Raw genomic sequence first — 27,160 nt, 5'->3', positions numbered from 1 at the left:
AATGAATACCTGTACCTGCAACAACTGTCTCTGATGAATTCTCAATTTAAAGAATAACAAGGCAAATGACCAATGATTATTCATAGCTGCTGAAGCTTAAAGTAACTTTTATGCAATAAATATTGTTTTCTGTTGATCCTCCACCTTTTGTATCGATATCTGTATCAGTGCACAAAAAGTATCGATGCATGTTATAGCAGTGAATCATTTCACCCCAGCTGATGTAATCATTGTGTTACTTTCCACATTTGGAAAATTTACCGACAGAAAATCTGGATAGATATGTGGAACATAAATGAAAGATGCACTTTGAAAACTTAAGATAACATTTCATTCATCATTGAAATACCTGTGCTTTTTCATTTTTTTATGTTTCTCATGCAACTTTTGGTATTTTTCAAGAAAGTAATCTTTAAGTTTTAGTATCACAAGCTGTTATACTGGCACATATAATGGTACCTTATGGAGATATTGTGAAATTAATAATGTTGGTATAATGTAATAACAAATGCTGACAGAAGAACAGCTTAAGAACAGTTTAAAAGTTGTCATTATTTACATCCAGGGTCTTTTCCTAGCATGCACTGGAATGACTGATTATGTTCCAATTAAGTGCTTGGATGTAATTTGTAAGGCTGTCAAAAAATTTTGGAAACTAACTCATTCTGGTCTAAATGTTTGCATTGTGGAAGATAATGTTAAAAACATTTGTTATTAGTGAGAGACAATAATTGTAAGTTGTCATGTATTGGCAGTTATCTTGAGTGGATAAGTTGTTATGATAACAAACTGTCATCATTGTATTGTGAGTTATCTTGAGTGGATAAGTTGTTATGATAACAAGCTGCTATCATTGTATTGTGAGTTATCTTGAGTTGATAAGTTGTTATGATAACAAGCTGTTATCATTGTGTTGTGAGTTATCTTGAGTGGATAAGTTGTTATGATAACAGGCTGTCACAAGTGTATTGTGAGTTATCTTGAGTGGATAAGTTGTTATGATAACAAGTTGTTATCATTGTATTGTGAGTTATCTTGAGTGGATAAGTTGTTATGATAACAAGCTGTTATCATTGTATTGTGAGTTATCTTGAGTGGATAAGTTGTTATGATAACAAGCTGTTATTATTGTATTGTGAGCTATCTTGAGTGGATAAGTTGTTATGATAACAAGCTGTTATCATTGTATTGTGAGTTATCTTGAGTGGATATGTTGTTATGATAACAAGCTGTCACCAGTGTATTGCTAGTTATCTTGAGTGGATAAGTTGTTATGATAACAAGCTGTTATCATTGTATTGAGTAATCTTGAGTGGATTAGTTGTTATGATAACAGGCTGTCATCATTGTATTGTGAGTTATCTTGAGTGGATAAGTTGTTATGATAACATGCTGTTATCATTGTATTGTGGGTTATCTTGAGTGGATACGTTATTATGATAACAGGCTGTCATCAGTGTATTACTAGTTATCTTGAGTGGATAAGTTATGATAACAGGCTGTCATCAGTGTATTGCTAGTTATCTTGAGTGGATACGTTGTTATGATAACAGGCTGTCATCAGTGTATTGCTAGTTATCTTGAGTGGATAAGTTGTTAGGCTGAGACAGTAAGCTTATGAAACATAATTCTCAACCTTTTGCAGTAAGTAAATAAATAGCCAACATTAATCTTTTGCACAGTGAGACAGCAGACAGAGAGAGCATGTGCTGCATAGATGGTGTCAGCTGTAATAATAATAATAATAATAATTTTTTTAAGGTTGTGGCAGTTTTGAGGAGATAATCAACCTTGTGGTCCTCTCTTGCTGTCCTTTTTTGTTTCCAAATTTACATGAATACTCCTAAACAAATTTTTATCTCTCTCCCCTTCTTTCTCCATACTAACAGATGCCTTGCTTGGCATTCAGCATTAAGAGGTTAGTGTTAGGACTGGTTGGCCTGGTGTCAGGATAATGTGACTGGGTGGGACATCATGCTACATGTCTGCGGCATGATGCCCCAGTGCTAGACATCACTATAAACTGCCACACTGCAGACATCGTAGCGATATGAATGAAAAATTGTAAAGCTACGTTAAAAATAAAAAAATCACTCACTCACTCTCTCCATGCATAAAGTGATGACAGATTCGGGTCTATGTTGTTTTGTAGTTGGACTCGACTTCTAAGTGAGTAAATACAGTGCACACAGTTTGTCTTACTAAAGTAAATTTGTGCTACAAGTAAGTGAAAGCAAAGATTTCCTACTAAAATAAATTGCCCACATCCTAAAATGTTAAAAAATTAAATCATACTCATTGTTTGCAAAGTTATTAATTATGATTCAGACAAGGTTTTAACTTAGGTAGAAGTGGACTGGTGTACATAAACATGGTTCATATGGTCTTGAAGGTCTTTGATAGTTTGGGAAAAATGAGGTAGCATTTTCAAGACCTTGAAAGTTTGGGTAAACGAGCAGATTGCCCTGAGGTCTTTAAAAGTCTTTGAAAATTGAAATAAACCCAAACATTTTAATTCTTTCCATAATCACAAATAAAATTGTCCAAGGTTGTTAGATTTGGATGTGGTAGAGTTTTCCTGGTTTCTTTCTTTTGATGACCCATTCAGTTTCATTTATCATTAAACAATATTGTAGTACTTTGCATTCATTGTTTTCTCATATAACATAACTTGTATACAAAATGTTAGCGAAAATAGGTCTTGGAAATCTATGTTTGTGGTCTTTGAAAGTTTGGGAAAAGTCTTTGAATTTCTCATTCAAAATTCTGAATGAACCCTGATAATTCTAGTTTTCTGTTGCTCCCGCATCGGACTGGTATATTTTCTTGATAGGACAGACAATGTTCCTAAACAAATTTTGTCACCAACATTTTGAATTTTTTATAATTATCCTGGTCTTTTGGAGTTAAAGTGAAACAAAGCAGAGATATTTTAATACAATTTATTAATTTTGGTGACAAAAATGAATTTTAGTATACATTGCCAATTCATTGGAAGAAACGTTTCAGAAATTATGTTCCTAGTAAATCAACAAAGATCAAGGTCACTGTGATTGAAAGAATTATAATGGTTTCTACACAGTGATATTAGTTCTATATTACATGTCTGGACTACACTTTGTTGATGGTTTTTCCATGGGATAAGGAAATGCTTATTGATTTTGGTGTCAAAAAGTCAAAGGTCAAGTTCACTGCAATTGACACAACGCCATTAGTTCTGCATCACAGAACTGGTACTCGTGTGTGTGTGTATGTAATCTTCATCATGGGTTGGTAAATTTACCTGTGCAAATTGCTCATGAATCAGCTAGTTCTTCTTGGGACAAAATACTATTGTTTCATTGTGACCTAATATTCTGTGGAACATCCTCACTGTCAATAGAATTTTTGTGTGATGACCTAATTTCATGTCAGATTTGTAACTAAAGATTCACGATATCATGCAGAACCATCAATCTAGCAGATTGGATATAAATTGCATGCCCTGACTTGATCAAGATCATATACTAAACTTCCTACCCTTTAACCCTATGGCATGGTCAAGGTCATTTGAGAATCTGTTAAAAATTTTGTATGTAAATTTGTATCATCATCATTTAAACTCATGGGAAGGATAACTTTCATATTTTGACTGTGGAATCATTAATCATTGCTTGTTCATATCCATATATATCTTTATCCCTGCTCTGCCTCATAGACAAAATCAAAATCATACGAAAGTCTTGGTCAGGATTTTGGTAAAGTACTTTTATATTCTTGAACCCAGGAAGGAATAGTTATAATACTTGTTGAATCAATAAACTGTGCCATTTCATATTCATACACTTTTACCTTCCTTCTGTCTTGAAGGCAAGATCGAGATTGTTTGAGCAGGAAAACATGTATTATAATTAGATGGGAGCAGTTGGGACATGTATTTACCTGGAAATCTTATTCTGGGTGATTTTTCCCTCGTTATTTTTATCTACATTCTCGTTATTATCATAGTTCTATTCTTCATCATTTTTTTCCAGTGCCTTCCGTAGATTTTAGATTCCAGTCTGGCAGTTCTGGGTGGTCCAGTTTTGGTAGCAGTATTGACAATAGTACAAGTGGACAGATTGTGGACCACCCACGTAGAGACTTTGACATTCAGGAGGTGGGGAATGAAGATGATGAGGATGACTCTCAGGAAACAGAAAATGTGAAGAATCACCATTCTTAGATCACATTAACAAATATAAACTATTTTAACCCATCTGATCTTGTGCTAGGGACCTACATCCATCATGTGTTGTCCATTATCCATCTGTTTCAGCTTCTAGAAATAGCATGTAAAACTACTATACCACACATCTTCCGTCTTTTAAAATTAAGCGAACATCACATTTTGCTTATGCTTATATAGAAGAAGAAAAAAATTAATAACGGCAACATAAACAATATTAAATGATTCAGCATAAATTTACTATCTTTGAGTCTTAATTAGCCAATGAAGAATTTTATGGAACTGAATTCTATAGTGAAAAATTTCGAAGTCCCATTCTATTGAAACAGTACTAAAGTATGTGTTAGCACATTTATGAAAGTCACTAATTAGACAAAATCACTGAATCTGGCTGGTGTACGAGTGACTCTCCCACTCAACGTCCTCACTGGAGTGTTGGATTCAATGGGAACAGCTGGTTTGCTGGGGGTGGTCTGCATAAGGCCATGTTGGTTGCTCATATCCTGTGGTGGCATTCAGTACATGTTACTGAGAGACATTGTGCTGGACTCCAAATCAATGTGGAGACTTTGTGTCTGTAGATGAGTCTGTATTGACTGGAAGTGGATTCTTAGGACTTTTCATCTGCTGTACATGGACGTGATTGTGCCCGTAGATTCCTTGGGGATTTGTTACTATAAAACTTCTATGGTCTTCATCGACTTGAATAACTATGCCCAGTGTTGACCAGTTTTTATCTTCTCCATGCTGTTTGATTCTGACACCATCTCCCTCAGCAATATCTGGTTAATTATGTGCAGAATGGCACCTGTTGTAATAGAATTCATATCGCCGTTATCAAGAATTTCTGACCATAAGATTGTAGGTATAATAACTCTGTCTCTGAAGAGAAACCGGTTCTTTTGAATGGAGAGTTCACTGCTTACAACAAAGTATGGACATCTAGGGGACAACGATTTATCTTATCTGGACATCCATTTCTGATGAAAACCATTGCAGTCTGCAGATTGTGTTCACTCATGTAACTTTCTTTTTATTTGTTCTAATTTCCTATCGGAAATTGGCATCCATGCCTCCATTGACTCTATAAAGACTTCCATTTTCTCATTGGATGGGGATTCAGAACCTTGTAGAGTTCTCCCTGGAACCACCAAAAGCTTATCAGCTACATACTCAGCCTTTGCATTGAAGTGTCTTGAGCATGTCTTGATCATTGGCACTAAAGGTTTTTGGTCATTAAAGGTTTGTGGTCAGTAAACAATCTGAACAAGTTGAGTCCAATAAGATATCATGAAAACTTCTCACAGGCACACTCATGTGCAAGGCACTCTTTCTCTCTCTGTGTATATTTAACCTCTGTAGACGTGAGTGTTCTAGAACGAAAGGCAATTGGTTTGAGCTTCTCTCTATGTTGCTGGAATAATGCACCATCACTTACAACTGTTAACTTTACGGGGTCATAATTGCCATAGATGTCAGCATTTCCTTGACTTTCATGAAGGTCTGGGCCCCAATACCAGGCAGTGTCTGATTTCAGCATGTCCATAATTGGTCGCATTATTGTAGGCAAATTTGGGAGAAATCTGCCAAGGTAACTACCCATCATGCCCATGGTGTGATGACTGATATTTGATGGAGCAGGTAGCTATTTCACTGCAGCAACCATTGCTGGACTCGGGAGTAAGCCATCTTAGCTGATTATGTGAGTGAAGAATTCCAGTTTTCTCTTCCTAAATTCACATTTGCCTTTGTTGAGCTTGAGACCATTCTTGTTGAGCTTCTCCAGTACCAAATTTAGACATTGGCCATGCTCCTCCATGGTTTTGCCATATATGAGTATATCATCGATAATGGCGCCTGCCCCTTCATAGCCGTTCAACAGCTCTGTCATTATTATTTGGAAAATCTATGGTGCTGATGTAATACCAAACGGGACTCATTTGAAGCAGAAGTGACCCAGCGGTGTAATAAAGTTAGTCACTTTCTGGCTGTATGGGTACTTGATAAAATCTGCTTTTTGCATCAGATTTGGAGAAGATTGTGAAGCCTATCAGCTTGTTGATATATCTTCCAGAGTGGGGAACATATATCATTCCATTCTGACAGCCTCATTAAATTTCTTTAAGTCAACACAAATTTTGACTTTGCAGTTTTTCTTAATGACTGGTACCATTGATGCACACCATTCTTTGAGTTCCATTACTTCCTCAATAATGCCTTGCTGCTGGATATGAAGAAATTCTTCTTTCACCTTAAACAACAAAGGGAATGGTATGCGCCAGGGTGTAGCTATACTATATAGCCTTGACATTATCCTCGAGTACAATCTTTAGTGGCTCACACTTCAGCAGGCCGAAGTGCCCAATGGCTGTTTTTTATGTCTTCAACTCTTTTTACAAGACCTATTGCATGAGCAACAGCATGTCCAAGGAGATTGTTGGCATATGGTCCCTTGATGACAAATACTCCAAATTTGGTACAATACTTCGTTTTATATATATGTGCCATAAACTCAACTCTTGAATCCAGAATCCCTCCTGGACTACACAATGTGGATTATTGTCTCAGCTTTGGTTTTGTTGGAAGGGAGTTGTAGGATGCTTCTGGCATTATTGTTGCATCAGCTATCTTGAAGTGAACTGTGTTCAGATTCTCATAACATGCCTGATTATTGTCATCACACATAGTTACGGAGCTTAGGTGTTCTGCATAATCTGTCACAGTTGTTTCATTGAACGTGACCTCGTTAACCTATATTGAGTGACATCATTTAGCGGGACATATTTCACCTCTACTTGCCTCTTATTGCATTTGTGACATGTTTGTTGTCCTGTTGCCTGATTTGGTTTTTGCCAATGATGTGGTTTCTTTCAGTTGGTTTGTCCTGGTTTAGTGTCTGATGCCTTGCTCTGTTTAAAAGTTTCATCTAACTTTTTCATTTTCTGACCGTATTTGCCTTTTTACCAATTCCAACTGTCTTGATGTTTGTATGACTTTTGCTAACATAAGGTCAGCCTCGATTTGTAGCTTTTCAGAAAAATCTTTATCCAGGATTCCAATTATTAAATGATCCTGTATTGCTTCTTCCTTCTGTGTGCCGAAGTCACAACAATCAGCAATCTTGTACAGTTTTCTTACTAATTCCTCCATGGACTTTCCTAATTTTTGAGTAAGTTGATAAAAACATGCTTTTTTGTGAAACACGTTGCTGATGGAGACAAAGTACTCATCAAATTTAAAAAAAACGGGGGCGTACTTGTCGGTGTCTTTAACATCAATAAATGCAGACAATTTAAATATTTGCTCTGCTACTTTCCCCATTGCATATATAAGTGAACTTACTTTAACTGCCTCATCTTCCGTATTAAGTTTGGTGGTGATCTTAAAGTGTGTGAAACACTGTTTCCATTCCAGCCACTCCACTGGTTTCCCAAAGTTAAAGTTCTCGGGTGCCTGGAATTTCGCTATTTTGAATGACTTCAAAAGTTTACATATCTTTTAGAGCCACGTCTCACACCATGTCATGAAAACAAGGGAGTCTCAGGTTTTTAACACTAATTTATTTATTAGTATTTATTCACACACATTCTGAGCACACATCAACTATCTTCCTTGATGGATCACGGCACCCCATGTCTGGGGAGCAGTTCCTATCTAATATTGCAGTTACTATGGGGAGTAGTTATTAATTAGAAATAGCATGTAAAACTACTATACCACACAGCAGCTATTACTAAATACAGAAAAACAATTAACTCACTTGTTTCCAAAGCCACTCAACATAGTCTGACTGCAAGCATCCTAATATCAAGGCATTTGACCCAGTGATTGTGATTGGCCATGAAATTCAGCCTCTTTTGCTATTAAAAATAAATACTGTTTAAGTAACATATCAAAATCACTCAACATAATTTTACTTGGAGCACCCTGGCTTAAATTCTAAGATCTAGCCTTTTCAGTTTTATTAAGTTGATGCAAATTTTTCATCAAACATGTTGTCACTAATAAAATACAGAAAAAGAACTTTCAGAAATGTATTCATCTAAATGTTTTAACAGAATTTGACAAGCTTTTTGATAGGAAATGTAGTGGCTTCTCCATTTTATAAAACTGATGCTGTGGGAGGTCATGGGTTCAAACCCCAGCCATGTCATACCAAAGACTTATGAAAATGGTACTAACAGTTGCCTCACTAGTCATTCAGCATTAAGAGGTTAGTATTAGGACTGGTCGGCCTGGTTTCAGGATAATGTGATGGGGGAGGGGGGACATCATGCTACATGTCAGTGGTATGATGCCCCAGTGTTAGACATCACTATGAACTGCCACACTGCAGACATTGTAGCGATATGACTGAACAGTTGTTATGGCTACATTAAAAACTAAGGAACCTTTATGTGCCTGAATTTGCCCACATTCTGCAACATTTTACAAAGAAAATTGTAGATATTATAAAAATATTCTATTTTCACACACACACAAACACACACACACCTGATTGTAATCCAATGTCAGGTATGGCTCCTGTTACTATGAGTAGAAAACCTTCATCAACCTTTTTTCTAAAATGAGCTCCACTCAAAAGATTTTACTAAATTTGATAAATTGTATTTTAGCTGTTATGTCAAATCTGAGTCAGTTGAAATATGTCAGGTCCACTTGGGCCTCATGTTACATTTATGTATCAAGCTCACCTCAGTGGAAGATCCACATAATACTTAGACTAAGCTCAGTCTTCAAGTTTTTAAGATTGTTCTCAGCATTAGTTTGTTTTGATTATGCTCAATATTAAAGATTTAGATTATGCTCAGTGTGTAAGTTTTGAGATTAAGATTAATGTTAAAGGTTTTAGATTAAGGTTAATGTTAAAGGTTTTAGATTAAGGTTAATGTTAAAGGTTTTAGATTAAGTTCAATGTAAAATATTTAGATTAGGCTCAGTGTGAAAGTTTTGAGATTAAGATTAATGTTAAAGATTTTAGATTAAGGTTAATGTTAAAGATTTAGATTAAGCTCAATGTAAAATATTTAGATTAGGCTCAGTGAGAAAGTTTTGAGATTAAGATTAATGTTAAAGGTTTTAGATTAAGATTAATGTTAAAGATTTAGATTAAGCTCGATGTAAAATATTTAGATTAGGCTCAGTGTGAAAGTTTTGAGATTAAGATTAATGTTAAAGGTTTTAGATTAAGATTAATGTTAAAGGTTTAGATTAAGCTCAATGTAAAATATTTAGATTAGGCTCAGTGTGAAAGTTTTGAGATTAAGATTAATGTTAAAGGTTTTAGATTTAGATTAATGTTAAAGGTTTAGATTAGACTCAATGTAAAATATTTAGATTAGGCTCATTGTGAAGTTTTGAGATTAAGATTAATGTTAAAGGTTTTAGATTAAGGTTAAAGTTAAAGATTTAGATTAAGCTCAATGTAAAATATTTAGATTAGGCTCAGTGTGAAAGTTTTGAGATTAAGATTAATGTTAAAGGTTTTAGATTAAGGTTAAAGTTAAAGATTTAGATTAAGCTCAATGTAAAATATTTAGATTAGGCTCAGTGTGAAAGTTTTGAGATTGAGATTAATGTGAAAGGTTTTAGATTAAGGTTAATGTTAAAGATTTAGATTAAGCTCAATGTAAAATATTTAGATTAGTCTCAGTGTGAAAGTTTTGAGATTAAGATTATTGTTAAAGGTTTTAGATTAAGATTAATGTTAAAGGTTTTAGATTAAGATTAATGTTAAAGGTTTTAGATTAAGATTAATGTTAAAGGTTTAGATTAAGCTCAATGTAAAATATTTAGATTAGGCTCAGTGTGAAGTTTTGAGATTAAGATTAATGTTAAAGGTTTTAGATTAAGGTTAATGTTAAAGATTTAGATTAAGCTCAATGTAAAATATTTAGATTAGGCTCAGTGTGAAAGTTTTGAGATTAAGATTAATGTTAAAGGTTTTAGATTAAGATTAATGTTAAAGGTTTAGATTAAGCACAATGTAAAATATTTAGATATAAAGGTTTAGATTAAGCTCAATGTAAAATATTTAGATTAGGCTCAGTGTGAAAGTTTTGAGATTAAGATTAATGTTAAAGGTTTTAGATTAAGATTAATATTAAAGGTTTAGATTAAGCTCAATGTAAAATATTTAGATTAGGCTCAGTGTGAAAGTTTTGAGATTAAGATTAATGTTAAAGGTTTTAGATTAAGATTAATGTTAAAGGTTTAGATTAAGCTCAATGTAAAATATTTAGATTAGGCTCAGTGTGAAAGTTTTGAGATTAAGATTAATGTTAAAGGTTTTAGATTAAGATTAATGTTAAAGGTTTAGATTAAGCACAATGTAAAATATTTAGATGTAAAGGTTTAGATTAAGCTCAGTGTAAAATATTTAGATTAGGCTCAGTGTGAAAGTTTTGAGATTAAGATTAATGTTAAAGGTTTTAGATTAAGATTAATGTTAAAGGTTTAGATTAAGCTCAATGTAAAATATTTAGATTAGGCTCAGTGTGAAAGTTTTGAGATTAAGATTAATGTTAAAGGTTTTAGATTAAGATTAATGTTAAAGGTTTAGATTAAGCTCAATGTAAAATATTTAGATTATGCTCAGTGAGATAGTTTTAAGATTAAGCTTAATGTTAAAGATTTAGATTAAGATTAAAGTTATATTAGCTTAAGCTCAGTATTAAACTTTTTACTTTCTAGCTAAATAAAAGGCATGCTTAACTAAAAGGGGATCTTTTAAATAAACTTTAAACAAGTTTACTGATTTTAACATTTTTGCAAACCATGCTGAGAACATTGTGTGTCACTTTTAGGTGCATATAATTACATTTATTGACATTATTTTTCCCCAGATTATTTCGATATATGGTTTCCTACATGATATTTTCATATATATGGGTCAGCATCATGAGAAAATGTTGCTTCAGGAATAAAGTGTATGAATAAAATACAGCTTCCTTCACTCAGGTATCATGAAAATCAATAGAGATACAGAACTTTTAAAGCATAAAGCAACAACATTATGACATTAGGAATTAATTAGATGACATCAGTGTTCTATGATGATGTCATTTTGTCTGAAAGAATGTTTTCCAATGTCTTGGTCCATATGGCTTCCAACATCTAGAAATTCTTCAATATTTATGACATGTACATCTATTTTCTAAACAGTATTAAAGTGATGGGTTTTTGTTCCCGAGCAAGTTTCAATGTAATATTGAATGCACAAGAGCCAGCATTTTATGGCAAAACCTGTGAATTTTTATAAAAAAAATTATTATTCAAATTGTAAGAAATTACCATTAAAATATTGTTTACTTGGTCACACATTTGTGTTACCACTATTAGGCAGGATTTGGTTTACCATAAGTACTTGCTAATAAATTGAGTCCAACTGCAAACAACATCGTCTTTCATCTATCATAATATTATGGCAGATCAGGGTCTATGTTCTTTATTCTGGTGATTAATTACTCCTAACAAACTGCATAGACCCTTGTCTGCTGGTGCATTATGTAATGGCAGATCTTTATGCAGTTTGATTTGACTTTCAAGCAAGTACATATGATTCGTTGTAATGAACTGTTGATAATGTAGTATAAGAGGATGAATAGAAATTTTGGGTTGTTAATAAATATTTAATTACTGTAATCAAAAAGTGCATATCAAATATTAGATTTTGTTGGAGTTCCAGTTTATGGATTTTTTTGCGTGTTCAAATTTTAAAGTTTCTCTTATATAGAACATTTTATTTTTTGGCCTGAAATACATTCCCCATGTTCACATTTTATAGGTTTTATATTGATTAGCTCAGAATAAGCAGCACATTTCAGGGGTATATTATCGAACAAGTGCTCAATATATTTTTTAAAAATTATTTTCAAATAATAACAGTATATTGCATTGTTAGAACTTCATATTAAACACTGTAAGAATGCATGCATATGTATGACAAGAAATGAATGTCCTTGAAAAGTGTGATCATGTAATGTACATTGATATGTGGTGAATATCAGTTGTGTCCAAGTTAATGAGCAGCTTATTGGCATATGATATGAACAAAGTGCATTTATGTGATTGAATTTGCAAACATAGTTGATCTGTTATAGTGACTTATATTACTCTTCAGCACAAGATGCATAAATTTCACTACAAGTAAGTGTATATTCATTGCCTGGTTCCATATAAGGGAACAAATTGTACTGATTAAAAGTACATTTACATTCAGCAACATAAAAGAAAATTTGAAGGGGTATAAGTGACTTACTCCTCATTCTGAGAGCCAGAACTAGAAAAAATTTGTTTGAATACTTATTTTATTAAATGGTACATGTGGTAAATTGAGTACTTTTCTAATATGTAAAAGTGTAAGTGGGTGATAATGAGTTACTTCACATTAAATAATAAAGTATTTAACAGAATAAAAAGACTTTTTTCATAAATTGAAAAATAAATAACCATCAGTGGATAATATGGATTTAATCCAATAAAATGGTAAAAAGTAGTTCATTAATTATGTGACTGCCATTCCATAATAGTGGTTTGTTGATCATGTGACTTACGTTTCATAATAGTGGTTTAAGTGGTTTGTCGATCATGTGACCTACATTCTGTAATAGTGGTTTAAGTATTTTTTTGGTGATTTGTTGGTAAAGGGTGCTTAACATAGTCAGCAGAGTGCTAGTAATTACATTGTCCATCTGTCTGTACATCTATCCATCCATCAATAATTTGGTCTCTGCACGATAACTTTGCAGAGAATGGTATTGTTGGATTTAACATAATTTGATATGGATTGTCCGATTGCCCATTCATTTAACTTTGGCTTCCAAGGATTGATGGATTTTAACCAAGCTTGACTTGAGGCTTTGTTCTGATCAGACCTTGAATGAATTCCATATACAGCATCCCATATCATCATTTACAGGAGTTATTGCCCTTATTAACAGTGTCATTTTCTTGTGGGTTTCTGCAGTGCAACTTTACCAATGGTTTTTTTTTTTTCATTAAATTTTGATGTATGGCTTTATATTGATGAAACCATGAATGAATTTGACTTCCAACATTCCATAACATGATTTTAAGAGTTATGCCCCCCTGATTGCCTGTTGTCCTGACTTTGGTTTCAGCAACATTCCTTTACCAAGAGTTATTGGTTCTGAACCAGAGTTGACAAGCACCTTTATACTAACAAGATCTTTAATGAGTTTTATTTATTAATTTACTTCCATCATTCACAATTATCACCCCTGATACTCTGTTCTTTTTAAGTCCCTGATGAGCAAAGTGTAGTAAGTGGGGCATCATTTGCCGATAGCTCTAGTAGAAAGTAAGATAAATTATTGTTTGTTTAAATTGTACAAATTTTACTTAAAATCAATCCTTGAATTTATAATCATGTATCAAATTGAATACTTTATATAGTTTTGCCTGTTAAAGCAAGCCAGATATTGTGATACGCTGTTAGCAGCGCCAGTGATTGCATGACACCAGATTAAACATGGCTCAAAAGATTTAGTATAGTGTCTATGTTTTCATGAGCTGAAGTTTTTGTTTGTCTGGAAACAAATGCAGTCATTGCTGAAATAGACACTGAAGTTAATACATTACCATAATATGTATTTAGAGCAGGTAAACCAGCATATATATAGAGTGGATAAACCAGTGCATATATAGAGCAGGTACATCAGTGTGTATATAGAGTGGATAAAGAAGTATGTATATGGAGTGGGTAAACCAGTGTGTATATAGAATGGGTAAACCAGTGTGTATATAGAGTGGGTAAAACAGTGTGTATATAGAGTGGGTAAACCAGTGTGCGTACACAGTAGATAAACCAATATACAGTGGGTAAACCAATTCTTGTGATATATCACACCTTATATTTAAGCATTTTACCAAAGTAGTAGAAAAAGAAAACCTAGAACTTGATTAACTTGGAATGAATAATCACCTTTTTCTTCTTTTACTTTTAATGTATGAATTTGTTATTATGCGCCTGCTAAAAAGCATGTTACGTTAAACTATATAGGATATCTTGCATTTGGGGCAAGGAAGAAGCCAATTGATTTGAAGGTCAAGGTCACGATGACTACAAGAAGAAAAATGATTTTTGGTACTATAACTAAATTAGTTCTAAACCATAGACTTTGACAAAATTTGGTTGATGTCTTATATATGGGGTAAGAAGAATGCTGTCAATTTGTGGGTAAAAGTTCAGTGGTCAAGGCCATTATGACGAAAAGAAGCAAAGTGATTTCCATACAATAACATCAGTTCTACATTACAGACATGAACCCAATATTGTAAATGGCTTGCACTTGGAACAAGAAGAATCCTATAAGTTTTTGGTGTCAGAAGGTCAGAGGTTAAAGTCACTGTGACTGAAAGAATAATAATGAAGGTCAGTCTGATTGTACTTTAACATCTTGGACTCAAATTGTTTGATTTATTGCACCAAGTGGAGTTTTCTTTTTGTAACTGATAAATAATGTTGCTATGGAATAGTAACTTTGCAAAGTTTTAGTACTGCAAGCAGCGTTTCACTTTTACCATGATGAAAATAACAACTGGTTCTCCACATCCCGTTATGTGATTTTCAGTATTGAAATTATTAGTGATTGAGCAGTGTTTGATTTTTAATATTTTTTATGAATTTTAGTTTTCTGGTTTTAGAGAATATTAAACGTACTTGACAGCTGAGTACTGGTACAGCTCACAAAATTTTCAGCTTGGTAGTATCAAAGTTAGTTTCCTACCAGTATGTCCATTTGTAAAACCTGCCAAATTTTGTGACTGCAGAAGTATTATTCAATGACTGTCTTCTCCAAGGGAGGTGTTTGGTTTTTTTTATTGTGTTGTCTGGTGGGTATTATGCCCAAAACAAAGCAATAATACCTTACAACACTATAAGAGAATACTTCTGAACAGAGAAGTCATTAAAAAATTAGTATTTCACATGATGTAATGTGACATCATAGGATGTGGGTGTGCTCCAATAGTGCCCACTGGAACAGACATAATTCCTGTAGCTAAGTATACCATCACATCATAAATGGAAGTCCTAAACACCTGTATTTAGCCAATCAGAATAAGAGGACTAATCATGTGATGTACTAAAGCACTGTTACAGTGTTGCTGTATTAGGCTTTGCTTTTGTAGGCAAGACACTGCATTTTGCTGGATTTTAGTGCAGCAATTTAGTGTATATATTTACACTGTTTATATATATTTTTATAATTTATTTATGCAGCACAACTTTTTAAAAATCTTTATGCTTACATGGTTTTAATTCACAGTTTGTATTGTCAGCAATGAATTACTTAAGTCCTTAATTATTGATCAAGCTTTTCTTTTTAATGTATATCATATAATCTGTATGCATTTATATCATTGGTTTGTTGCTTACTTTATGGATATTATGTCACTGATTTACTGCTTACTTTATGTAGATTGCACACATTTTAAGAGAGCCAATTGTATGATTTCAAAATATTTTTTTCATCACATTTAGAGAAAGCATATTACATCATTTACAAATGTTAATTGCACCAGAGAGTAGAAACTATAGGTTTGCAAAATGTTAGTTGCATATGAGATCATTGAAATTCAGTGCATTTAAGAACAAAATAGTTCTTTCAAAATGTTTCAAAACACATTTGTAGAGAAGAAAATATTACTTTGTGTGAAGTGTCGAATTTTAAATTACAGAAATTTTAAAGTTGAATGCATTTAGCAGTTAAAGTCTTATCACAGTTAAGCCACAGAAGTCTTTGTGAAAGGTCACTTTGAACTTTCGTCGTTCATCTCCCCCCATGTCAGTGTAAACTTCAAAGGAACAATATTTCCGACCCAGTGAAATTAACCGGGGTATCTTAAAATGGTCTTTAGAAGTAAACATTTGAGCTACCAACGCTAACCGCTTTGTAGGAACCTATGTCCACTTATCATATTTTCAAAGGGAAAATTGTCACGCACTGTTGTACACAGATTCTGAGCTGTCTAATTCTGATGAAAGAAATTATTTCTTTGGGAAAGATTAGGGACCCTTGCCTACGATTGGGTAGAATAAATTAGGGCATACACTTTAGAGCAATCTGACTTTACAGTGACGACCCTTGTGTAAATTCTTTAGTGTGGAAACTTCCTAGAAGAGGAAACTTAGTCGACCTTGTGGAAGCCTAAAGATTAGTGCTTTCCTTGTGAAACAAGAAAGGGGACCAGTTGGTCGTCATACAAAAAGAAGGGCATTTTTAGTGCTAGGACGCACAAGTCCTGAAGGAAAGAAAAAAAGAAAGAAAGAAAAACAATGACAGGGTGTGCAATTTTAGTTTCACATAATATTCTCTTATTTGATTGCTTGTTTTATGCAAATGTGTTTGCTGTTACTAGGTTTCTATACTATGTATCGCTTATTCAATTCATGGAAATGTGTTGATGTTAGAGTTGTTGTGCAAGTTGCTTTATTCAATTTCATGGAAATATGTTGATGCTAGAGTTATTATGCAATTTATTTTATTCAATTCCATGGAAAGTGTTGATGCTAGAATTGTTATGCAATTTACCTTTTTAATTATACAGTTATTAGTTCATTGGTAGAATTGATTGCATGTGATCCAAATGTTCATATGTGTAAGATTTCATATGGTTATATGAAATAACTTCCTTTGTTAGGATGATACAGATCATCGTGAGTTAACAATAATTACCTATAATATCGAGGGAGGTCATTCTTTGGATAACATAGCCAAACCCAATTAACCACCCCTCTTTATGAGAGGGTGACGTTACACTTTGCAAAATGTTAATTTCACATGGGGTCATTGAATTTTAGTGCATTTACAAACAAATTATAAAATAAATAGAAAATTACTATCACTTTCCCTTTAAAATATTCCACAATATCTGTTTATCAGAAAAAGTTTTGAATTATGAATCTTAGTACAAATCCTATACTCAAGACATGATGCCATTTAATGATAGTACTGTGGTGTATTCCATAGGATATAGTTTTCATTCTGTGTTTGTTGTGCTTGTTCTTACTTGGGAGACACTATTTCTAATCCTATTTTGATTAGACTTAGTTTATTTACTTATATCATCAAGATCTCAGACAAGTTTAGTAACGAGCAAGTTGTTGTCAGAGCCTGTTACCACTCTGAAAGTAATATTTCTGATCTGACTTTGATCAGACTTAAATGTGAGCTTGTATCATCAGGATCTTGGATGGGTGAGTGAGATCCAAACATTAATGAGGTAATCTTGCATCTAATTAGCTGAGTTTGTCACCAGTCTATAAAATATGTTTCTGATCTGTTTTTGATCAAACTTGTTTGTATACATCATCAAGAACTTACAGAATGTTGATAATTCGCAAGATCTACGCCTATTAATGAGGTGATCTTGCATTTGATTGGCTGAGCTTGTTACCACTCTAAAGACTGTATTTCTGATCAATTAAGCAACAAATCATCGAGGTTATCAATAAGTACAATTATTAGATTATAAGCAAGAACCATGCATATTAATAAGATGATTTTGCACCTAAATGGTAGTGCTTGTCAACACTTTAGCAACTCTATTTCTGATCATATATTTACTAAACGTGATGAAAAGGAAAACTTCATCAAGATATATAATGTGTTTTATTGTGAACAACGTCTTCACATTATTACAGTCTCACCTCTGTCTGCGTGGGTTCAAGTCTAGGATTTGGCCAATATGGGTATGTGAGAAAGCTTGCCAGTTGCTTCTCGTGGGTCGGTGGTTCTTCCCGGGGTTTTCTGGGTTCTTCCTCCACCATTAATACTGGCCGCCATGAATAGCCTATCGTGTGCTGAAAAATGGCGTTAAACCCAACAACAACAACAACAACAACAACAACAACTTTATTATGGTGTTCATGCATAAGATTGGCCGAGTGTCTTACCTTTTCAGAACTGCATTTCTTACTTGATTTTAATCAAACTTGGTAAACAGGTTAATATCACAAAGATGTTGGATCATTTTTATTATGATTGAATTCTTTCTAAAGATATATTTATATATATGAAGTTATCTTGGATATGGTTGGCTGTATTTTTTTACCACTTGAGAAGCTGTGTTTTGGATTGGATTTGATCATACTTGGTTAAGAGGACTGTATCATCAAGATCATGGTTGAGTGTGACTTTTAGTGAATTTCATGCATATTAATGATGTGATCTTGCATCTGATTGGCTGAGCTTATTAACACTATAACAACTATATTTCAAAACAAATTTTGATAAATTTGTTAAATAGTTTTATGTTATGAAAGTGTATGATGAAGTTGATTATCAGCAAGATCATTTGCATATTAATTAGGTATAAAATATCTGATCAAACTTAGCCAATGAGTATCTTGTATATGATCAAACTTTGTAAGTGGGTATTTTGTATCTGATCAAACTTGGTAAATGGATATCTTGTATCTGATAAAACTTGGTAAATAGGTATCTTGTATCTGATCAAACTTGGTAAATGGGTATCTTGTATATGATCAAATTTGGTAAATGGATATCTTGTATCTGATCAAACTTGGTAAATGGGTATCTTGTGTATGATCAAATTTGGTAAATGGGTATCTTGTATCTGATCAGACTTGGTAAATGGGTATCTTGTATCTGGTTAAACATGGTAAATGGATATCTTGTATCTGATCAAACTTGGTAAATGGGTATCTTGTATATGATCAAACTTGATAAATGGGTATCTTGTATCTGATCAAACATGGTAAATGGATATCTTGTATCTGATCAAACTTGGTAAATGGGTATCTTGTATATGATCAAATTTGGTAAATGGGTATCTTGTATCTGATCAAACTTAGTAAATGGGAATTGTGTATCTGATCAAACTGGGTAAATATGTGCATATCAAGATCTTGGATAGCTTTTGGTTGTGAGCAAATGACTATACATATTAATTGACCCATTGTATTTAAAAGGAAATGTTTCAGGATGAAGTAATTGGTAAAATCAAGATGATATAAAGTTTGTAAGATGGTTTACATAGATTGTGTCATAAAGTAGTACATTAACATTAAAGGTATATCAACTACAAGTACAGACCTAAAAACTTATTAATGTTTACTTCCTTAATTATTGTCATCATGTTTTTGTTTTGTAATTTCATTGTGTTGTTTTTGTAAACTTGTTGTATATGTTGTTTTGTGTTGTCTAATATTGTCAAGTATTTAGAGCTTCTAAAGATTAGGCACTTTACTAAGTCCACTTTATTATCATTATCATTATTATTATTATTATTATTATTAGCCTGCTTAGTAAAATGGTCTACTATGTAAGCTAGCTGAGAAATGTCAGGGCCACTTGTCATAGTTTTCATGTACCACATAGCGAAAGGCCTCATTACATTAACAACTTGGTTGTAGGCAATTTCAGGGTTATATGAAACTTTCAAAGATGTATCAGTTTAGGCATTTTAAGACATAAATTATATTTCTTTTAGGCTGTACACAGGATGAGTTATCTTTCTTGTTGGGCTGTACACAGCATGAGTTATCTTTCTTGTTAGGCTGTACACAGCATGAGTTATCTTTCTTGTTGGGCTGTTCACATCATGAGTTATCTTTCTTGTTGGGCTGGACACAGCATGTAATAATAATGAAAGAACAAAAATTTGTATACTTAGGTACTTTTTCAGGGTACATAAGCATACATGGTACCCAGGAAATGCATATTTTAAAAAAATGTTTGTGCTGGAACTCCATTGTAACACTCAAATTTAACATTGTGTTTGCTTGTTCAACAGAGATTTTATTGTTTGTGAATATTACATGATAACAAATGTGGTTGTAAAGAGCATTGACTGTATTTTATTGTAAGTGTTTTGCACTATCCAGAAACTATAGTTATTGATTCCTAGTGATTTTGCAAATAAAGTAGTAAGTACAGGATTAACAGTTTTATTGATCTCCGACAGCATGTAGTGTATGTGAATCCATATGTAGTGTATGTGAATCCATATGTAGTGTATGTGAATCTATATGTAGTGTATGTGAATCTATATGCAGTGTATGTGAATCTATATGTAGTGTATGTGAATCTATATGCAGTGCATGTGAATCCATAGCCAGTAGTGTGCAGAAATGATATACAGCCAATTTTGTTTCTGCTTACAGTAAAGCACTGGTTTCAAATATCACCTTTTGAAAGATGTATAAATGTAGAGGGTTTGTCTGTGACAAGATACCTAAAAAGCTATTATACCAGGTTTTTTGAAGGAAGATGGTGCTGTTTGATATGCCTATTGAATTGGTGGTCTTTTTTAGAGAGGATTTATCAAAGATGTGTTCCCTATCTGGCCACTTCTGAAATTCCAGGTAAAATTTGTAGTGGGTAGATAGGGAATTGCTTGCATATCAACACTAATTAGAGATCAAAAGGATGGTAATTATACCTTGCATCTTAAATTGGATACACGTCAGATTACTCTCAAAAATTTGATGGTAAAATAAATTTAAATTATATGCAGATTTCATCTTTTGCTATGCATAAGCTTGATTTATATTTTTTCATGCAATTTCATGCTGTGTCATTTTTAAATAATAAGATAAATTATACACATCGTTGTATGTGAAAGTACTATTACCACTGTGTTCCTTCAGTGGAGTTAGTCTTCTGTCTGTGTAGTTAATGATGTCCAAGGTCCTAGTGATGTGTTCCTTCAATGGGGCAAAATCTGCTGTGTTGCAGTGCATCTTGCTTTTTGGTCATGTTGCTCCATCTGCTTGCTGTTGAATTCTGGAAATCTTTTTGGCAGCCTGTATTTCCTGAAGTGTCCAAATCAATGTGAAGATGTTGGTATATGGATTGCTCACTTTCTTCTTTGGTCTGTTGTGCCATCCTTCTAAGTGGTTTGTAGTACAGGGTCCATCCTTGTTGCAATGGTTCCAGATGTGTTGATCACTTTCAATCTACTGTGTTGTGAGTCTATACAAATTTGTCATTCATGTTAAGTATCAGTGTCTTCCAGGTCATTCAGTGCATGGAACCAGACATTGTTAATCTTATCAAGTGGTACCAGTGGTACAACAGCTGCTCTCCATACAAGTTGTCAGATTTCTTCATTGTTCGGGTAGGGTATCTGTAGCCCTGTCTGTTGGGTCTTCCCCCAAGTGGCCTGGGTGTAGTGAAAAAAAGCATCCCTTGATGTTGATACATTGGATTATGGCTCTTGTGGCATTGTGGGCAGCAGTCTCAAAGTCCGTGAAAATAGTAGATGGCTGCAGTTATAGATGGAAATCAGCCACTGTGCATTTTAGTTTGATATACAGTCTTGGGTAGATTTCTTAACTCTTCCCTTGTAGTGGTGTATATATAAGTGAGTACATCTGATAATTGTCCATACCATGCAATGTGTATATCTGCTGGAACTGACTAATACATGTGTAGAATGTACCATCTCCACGACTAATTTTTTTGTCAAAACTGTTGACAGGAGGTTGTGGAGATGTGTGATCTCCACCAATCCTTATGGCTTTTAGTTATCGTTATCTAGGAGATGATCGACCATGGTGTTATTGTTGTGAAATTATCTCTACAAAATGTTGCATCCTTACAACTGGTTAGTTCCATCCCTTTATCTGTCAGTGCACCATCTCCTCATATGAGAGTGATGTACTCATTCCCTTTTGTTCTTAACAAATTTAAAACTGTTGTGACACACAGAAAGGGCTTTCCGAAGTAGATAGTGTTACTAAACTTGGAATATGAACTGTGCTTAGCTGTATTGCTACTTAGCTTGGAATATGAACTGTGCTCAGCTATAGTGCTACTTGTCTTGAAATATGAAGTGTGCTCAGTTATCAGGCTACTTAACTTGGAATTTGAATGGTGCTCAGCTATAGTGCTACTTAGCTTGGAATGTGATCGGTGTTACTTAGCTTGGAATGTGAACTTTGCTTAGTTAAAGTGCTACTAAGCATGGAATGTGAATGGTGTTCAGTTATAGTGCTACTTAACTTTGAATATGTACTGTGCTCAGTTATAGTACTGCTTAGCTTGGAATTTGAACTGTGCTCAATTATAGTGCTACTTAGCTTGGAACATGCACTGTGTGCAGTTATAGTACTGCTTAGCTTGGAATTTGAACGGTGCTCAGTTATGGTGCTTCTTAGCATGGAATGTGAATGGTGCACAGTTATTTTGCTACTTAGCTTGGAATGAGAACTTTGCTTAGTTACAGTGCTACTTAGCATGGAATGTGAATGGTGCTCAGTTATAGTGTTACTTAGCTTGGGATGTGAATGGTGCTCAGTTATAATGCTACTTAGCTTCGAACATGTACTGTGCTCAGTTATAGTGCTACTTAGCTTGGAATGTAAACTGTGCTCTGTTATAGTGCTATTAAGCATGGAATGTGAATGGTGCTCATTTATAGTGCTACTTAGCTTGGAATGTGAACTTTGCTCAGCTACAGTGCTGCTAAACATGGAATGTGAATGGTGCTGTTATAGTGCTACTAAGCTTGGAATATGAACTTTGTTCAGCTATAGTGCTATTTAGCTTTGAATATGTACTATGCTCAGTTATAATGCTGCTTAGCTTGGAATGTGAACTGTGCTCAGTTATAGTTGTGCTAAGCTTGTAATGTGAACTCTGCTTAGTTACTGTGCTGATTAAGCACAGAGTATAATCTCTGCTAAGGCAAAGTCTGCTTTAGCTTGGACGGCCAGGATAGTGTCACGGGTAACTTTTGTTGAAATTACATAAACTTGCCCTGATAGACATACATGTGAACCATTTAAATTTTTGGCATAATCATTAGATTTTTTTCACAATTACTTCCTAAACTTTCTTGTATATAGACTTAGCTTTTATGGTACATTAAAAAATTAAATATAAAGCAATAAAAAGTTGTTTGTCATATTTTTATCATCTCTTTAATCCCACACATCTTATACATTTGGGAAAAATTCTATAAAAAAGGAAGACTTGCACATAAGAATAGCATAAGATTACATTTGTCCATTGTAGACCAGGGTTCTTATGGTCTTTGAAGGTCTTTGACAGTTTGGGAAAAATGAGGAAGCATTTTCAAGGCCTTGAAAGTTGGGGAAAATCAAGAAGATTTCCCTAAGGTTTTTAAAAGTCTTGAAAATTGAAATAAACCCAAACATTTTAATTTCTTTCCATAATCACAGTGGTGGCTTCTCTTTCCAAAATGTTTCAAGAGAAAAAAACAGTAACTCTAATAATGCATTTAAAGCATTGTTAATAGAACAATTTATTTTGTATTATATCTGATGCATAAGTTAAATATTTCTGAAAAAATAATGAATGTTAACCTATCTTCCAGATCATTATAAAGCAATTTTAGGAAATTAGTTATAGTTTGAATTTCATCATTAAACAATATTGTAGTATTTTGCATTCGTTGTTTTCTCATATAACATAACTTGTATACAAAATGTTAGTGAAAATAGGTCTTGGAAATCTATGTTTGTGGTCTTTGAAAGTTTGGGAAAAGTCTTCGAATTTCTCATTCAGAATTCTATATGAACCCTGTAGACCTACATGTACTTTCCTTATTTTCTATTTATAGCAGCTATATATGACACATTTCCAAGAAAATATACAAGATTCTTCAATCTGAAAATTTGTCTCACAGAGTCATTATAGACTGATCAATATATTTTGGTAGCAGGCCTGTCTATTCATAAATAAAAAATGGCGCCAAATATTTGGCATCTTGTTTGTTTTCTCGGAAATGTGTCATACACAGCTGCTATAAATATAAACAGGCTTTATTGGTGAATATGATATGACTGAAACCTGTTAGAGAGCAGGTATCTTTTTGAACTTCAAAACATGTCTGTTCAGAAAGAGGAAAAAGTCGACATCGCATTACAAATATAAAGAAGATGAGAGTGACGTACGTGTAATACAACACTCAGAGCACTTCATGATCATTGCACAAGTTTGGGACTTTAGGACTATGCAAAAGTTAGACATGTAGACTAGCTTAAGTGAGTGATGCATATAAAGATTTTGTCATGTTTTGTGTTTGTATTCTGGTGCTAATCCAAATGGATTTTGCCCATTTGTGACAAGACTTTTAACCAGCTGCAGATCTATGTTAGTAGTAAACATAAATGTACCTTTTTCATGCAGTTTACTGTAAATATGCATTTAATATATAGGTTACACTTTTTATGCTCAGATTACACTCTTTTGCCACTTATATTAGCAATAATTAAGCTTTTACCTCCCTTGGGAGTTGGCATGTATGGACAGATTCAATATAAACGAAAGTTATACATGCTAGTAAATTGATAATTCTGATTTGCTTGAAAATATGGAGAAATTCTGCAACATATTTCAGTTTCCTGCTAAAAGAAGAATCTTTATCACTTGAATATAAAAGCATGTAATTAATTTAAACCAATGTAGTCATTCTTTTTAAAATTAAGATGCTTAAATTTTTTATCTTTAAATATTTAAATGTTCTCAAATTTGCCTTAACAAATACAGTGTACAGGCAATTTGTAATATAACTGCACTATAGACTCTAATTCATGAAAAAAACAACTTGTACAAGAACATTTATGTGGGGTTACTATTTTCAGAAAGGATGCAGATAAGGAACAAACTCTGTGAAGAGCTGTTGTGTATATTGCAGACTTTCTACATAGTTATTACAAACAATAATATTTAAGAGTGAAACGATTAAATGATGTTTTGGTGCACTTTTTCCATATCAATATCCATTGTGATGCAAGAGATGAAGAATCGATAAAAATAATATATTTTCTATATAAGTTACTTTAACCATTAGTAGTTGTGAATAAGTATTAGTTGTTTGCCTTTTCATTCTTTCAGTTATGAATAAGTATTAGTTGTTTGCCTTTTCATTCTTTCAATTGTGAATAGGTACTAGCTGTTTGTCTTTTCATTCTTTCAATTGTGAATAAGTACTAGTTGTTTGCCTTTTCATTCTTGAAATTGTGAATACATATTAGTTGTTTGCCTTTTCATTCTTTCAGTTGTGACTAAGTACTAGTTGTTTGCCTTTTCATTCTTTCAGTTGTGAATAAGTGTTAGTTGTTTGCATTTTCATTGTGAATTCATTGAGACAGCCATATCAAGAACATGAACTCATTTCTTTCATTAAATAGAAAACTTGTAATGACACCTACCCATCTTCTACAAACTAAGGAGAACAAGGTGGCTAACTTGTGTGGTTTGAAATATGCCCCCATATCCCAACACCACCAATTCAATACTGATTATTTTATCCTCTTAGCATCCCACCAGTACAATATATCATCATAAAGAAGACATTCTAGATTTGTTCACCAAGTTTGATTTAGTTACTTTATTGATCATTTAATAACCACATTATGTATAGTTTTTCTGATGCTTTGCATATTGCCTAATTGCATTGAATTTGAGGGCTACACTTCCAGTTTATCATGCAGAGAAATGTCACATTTAATTCTGATGAGTGGTTATTGTTTGTTCAAGTCCAGAGTAAACGAATAACCACCAATCAGAACTAACTGTGGCGTATTCACTGCGTAACACACCAGAACTATTAGTATCAAAACTATGTCCTTTCTGATACAAAGCCACAGAAAAACTTCACACGAAAGTGGCTATTAAAAGATCAGGAAAGTACTTAAATCATATGTGAAGAACAAGTTTGTAATGTCTCCTTTTATTCTGATAAATATAATGAGAGACTGAGTGTGTCAATGGGATATAAAAAAAAAAAATCAAAAATATTGGCACAGAATTAGTAAGGGGCCAGATTCCAAACTGCACAAGCTATATTCACCTTGTTAATTTGTAGAAGGGGTTCTCAGCCATTTCCGTTCATGTCACTGGCAGAAACCAATGCATGTGGCCACAACAGTTGTTATGCATTTGCAGGAAGTACAGTGTCAAGAATCTGGTTGTTTGTCATCTCCATTCCTGCTCTTGGACTTGCTCTAAATAAGATTTCTATTGCACAAGAAGATTGCACTATTTCTAATGTTTTAAGATACTACCATACTGACTTCCAAATTTAAGTAAAGTCATATAATTGGTAGCAAGATGTGTTTTAAAAAGCACCATTCAGTGCGAAACAAAGAGTGTGGTGACCAGGAGGAGTCACGCTCCTGACCAAATGGAGCATCCTGAAATACCCTAAAAGGCTGAATAAAAGTCACTACCGCCTAACACGTAGTTTGTATGATACTGGCATATGAACAAATGATAACCCTATGTCTCTCAATAATCTGATTACTAGAAATACAATCAAGATGTCAACACATATAAAATGACAACACTTCACCACTGACAAACCTTCTAAAGATGAAAAGACCATCATTTGAGATGTGTATCAATAGAGTATCGTATCTTTGGCTTTGTGTTGTGAATTGTATTGATATTCAGCAGAGATGTATCGTTTCACTCCCAAAAACATTCAGTACGTTCCTAATGTTTGTATATTTCTGAAGGAAAGTGTTAATTAATGTTTCAAGAATATATTTATCTATTTATAAGAAGAACATATTCTTCTCAAACGTTTGTATATTTTCACAACCGCATTCTCTCATTAAAGTTATTAAATGATTAATTGCCTTTATATCGTCAGTTGGAAATCGTCTGTGTATATGTCTGTCTCTATCCAGTTGTATGTCACAATGTCTTTCTTGTTTGACTACCAGTTTGGCTCATGTCCATGGATACCAGTATTTTAAATCATTACAATGCATCATTGCCATTGAACCTACTTTAAATGGATTAGTTTTATAATATGCTTCTGTTAATGAACAACAAGAGAAGACTAGAAAAAGACAACCATGCACAAATACAATTATTTTTTGCACTACATTTTCTTTTAAATAAATCTTTAAATTTGCTTAATAGCCTACGACTACTATAACAATGAAATATCCGGGATATAATTTGTGCTTACATAAATTTACAT

General features: G+C 33.4%; 1 protein-coding gene across 1 annotated transcript in view; it reads left to right on the top strand.

The window, feature by feature from the left end:
* LOC149782120 (uncharacterized) overlaps positions 1-26,806 on the top strand; it is an 83,382-nt gene extending 56,576 nt beyond the window's left edge. Inside the window, exon 14 of the mRNA XM_089935069.1 lies at positions 4,014-26,806. Within this exon, the coding sequence (XP_089791195.1) occupies positions 4,014-4,204 (191 nt within the window). The 3' untranslated portion in view covers positions 4,205-26,806. The remainder of the gene's footprint in view (positions 1-4,013) is intronic.
* Positions 26,807-27,160: the final 354 nt, after the last annotated feature.

The sequence above is a fragment of the Sinohyriopsis cumingii genome, chromosome 15, assembly GCF_028554795.1.
Source record: "Sinohyriopsis cumingii isolate HCF-2022 chromosome 15, ASM2855479v2, whole genome shotgun sequence".
Lineage (NCBI taxonomy): Eukaryota > Metazoa > Mollusca > Bivalvia > Unionida > Unionidae > Sinohyriopsis > Sinohyriopsis cumingii.
This window is presented reverse-complemented; position numbering and strand designations above follow the sequence as displayed.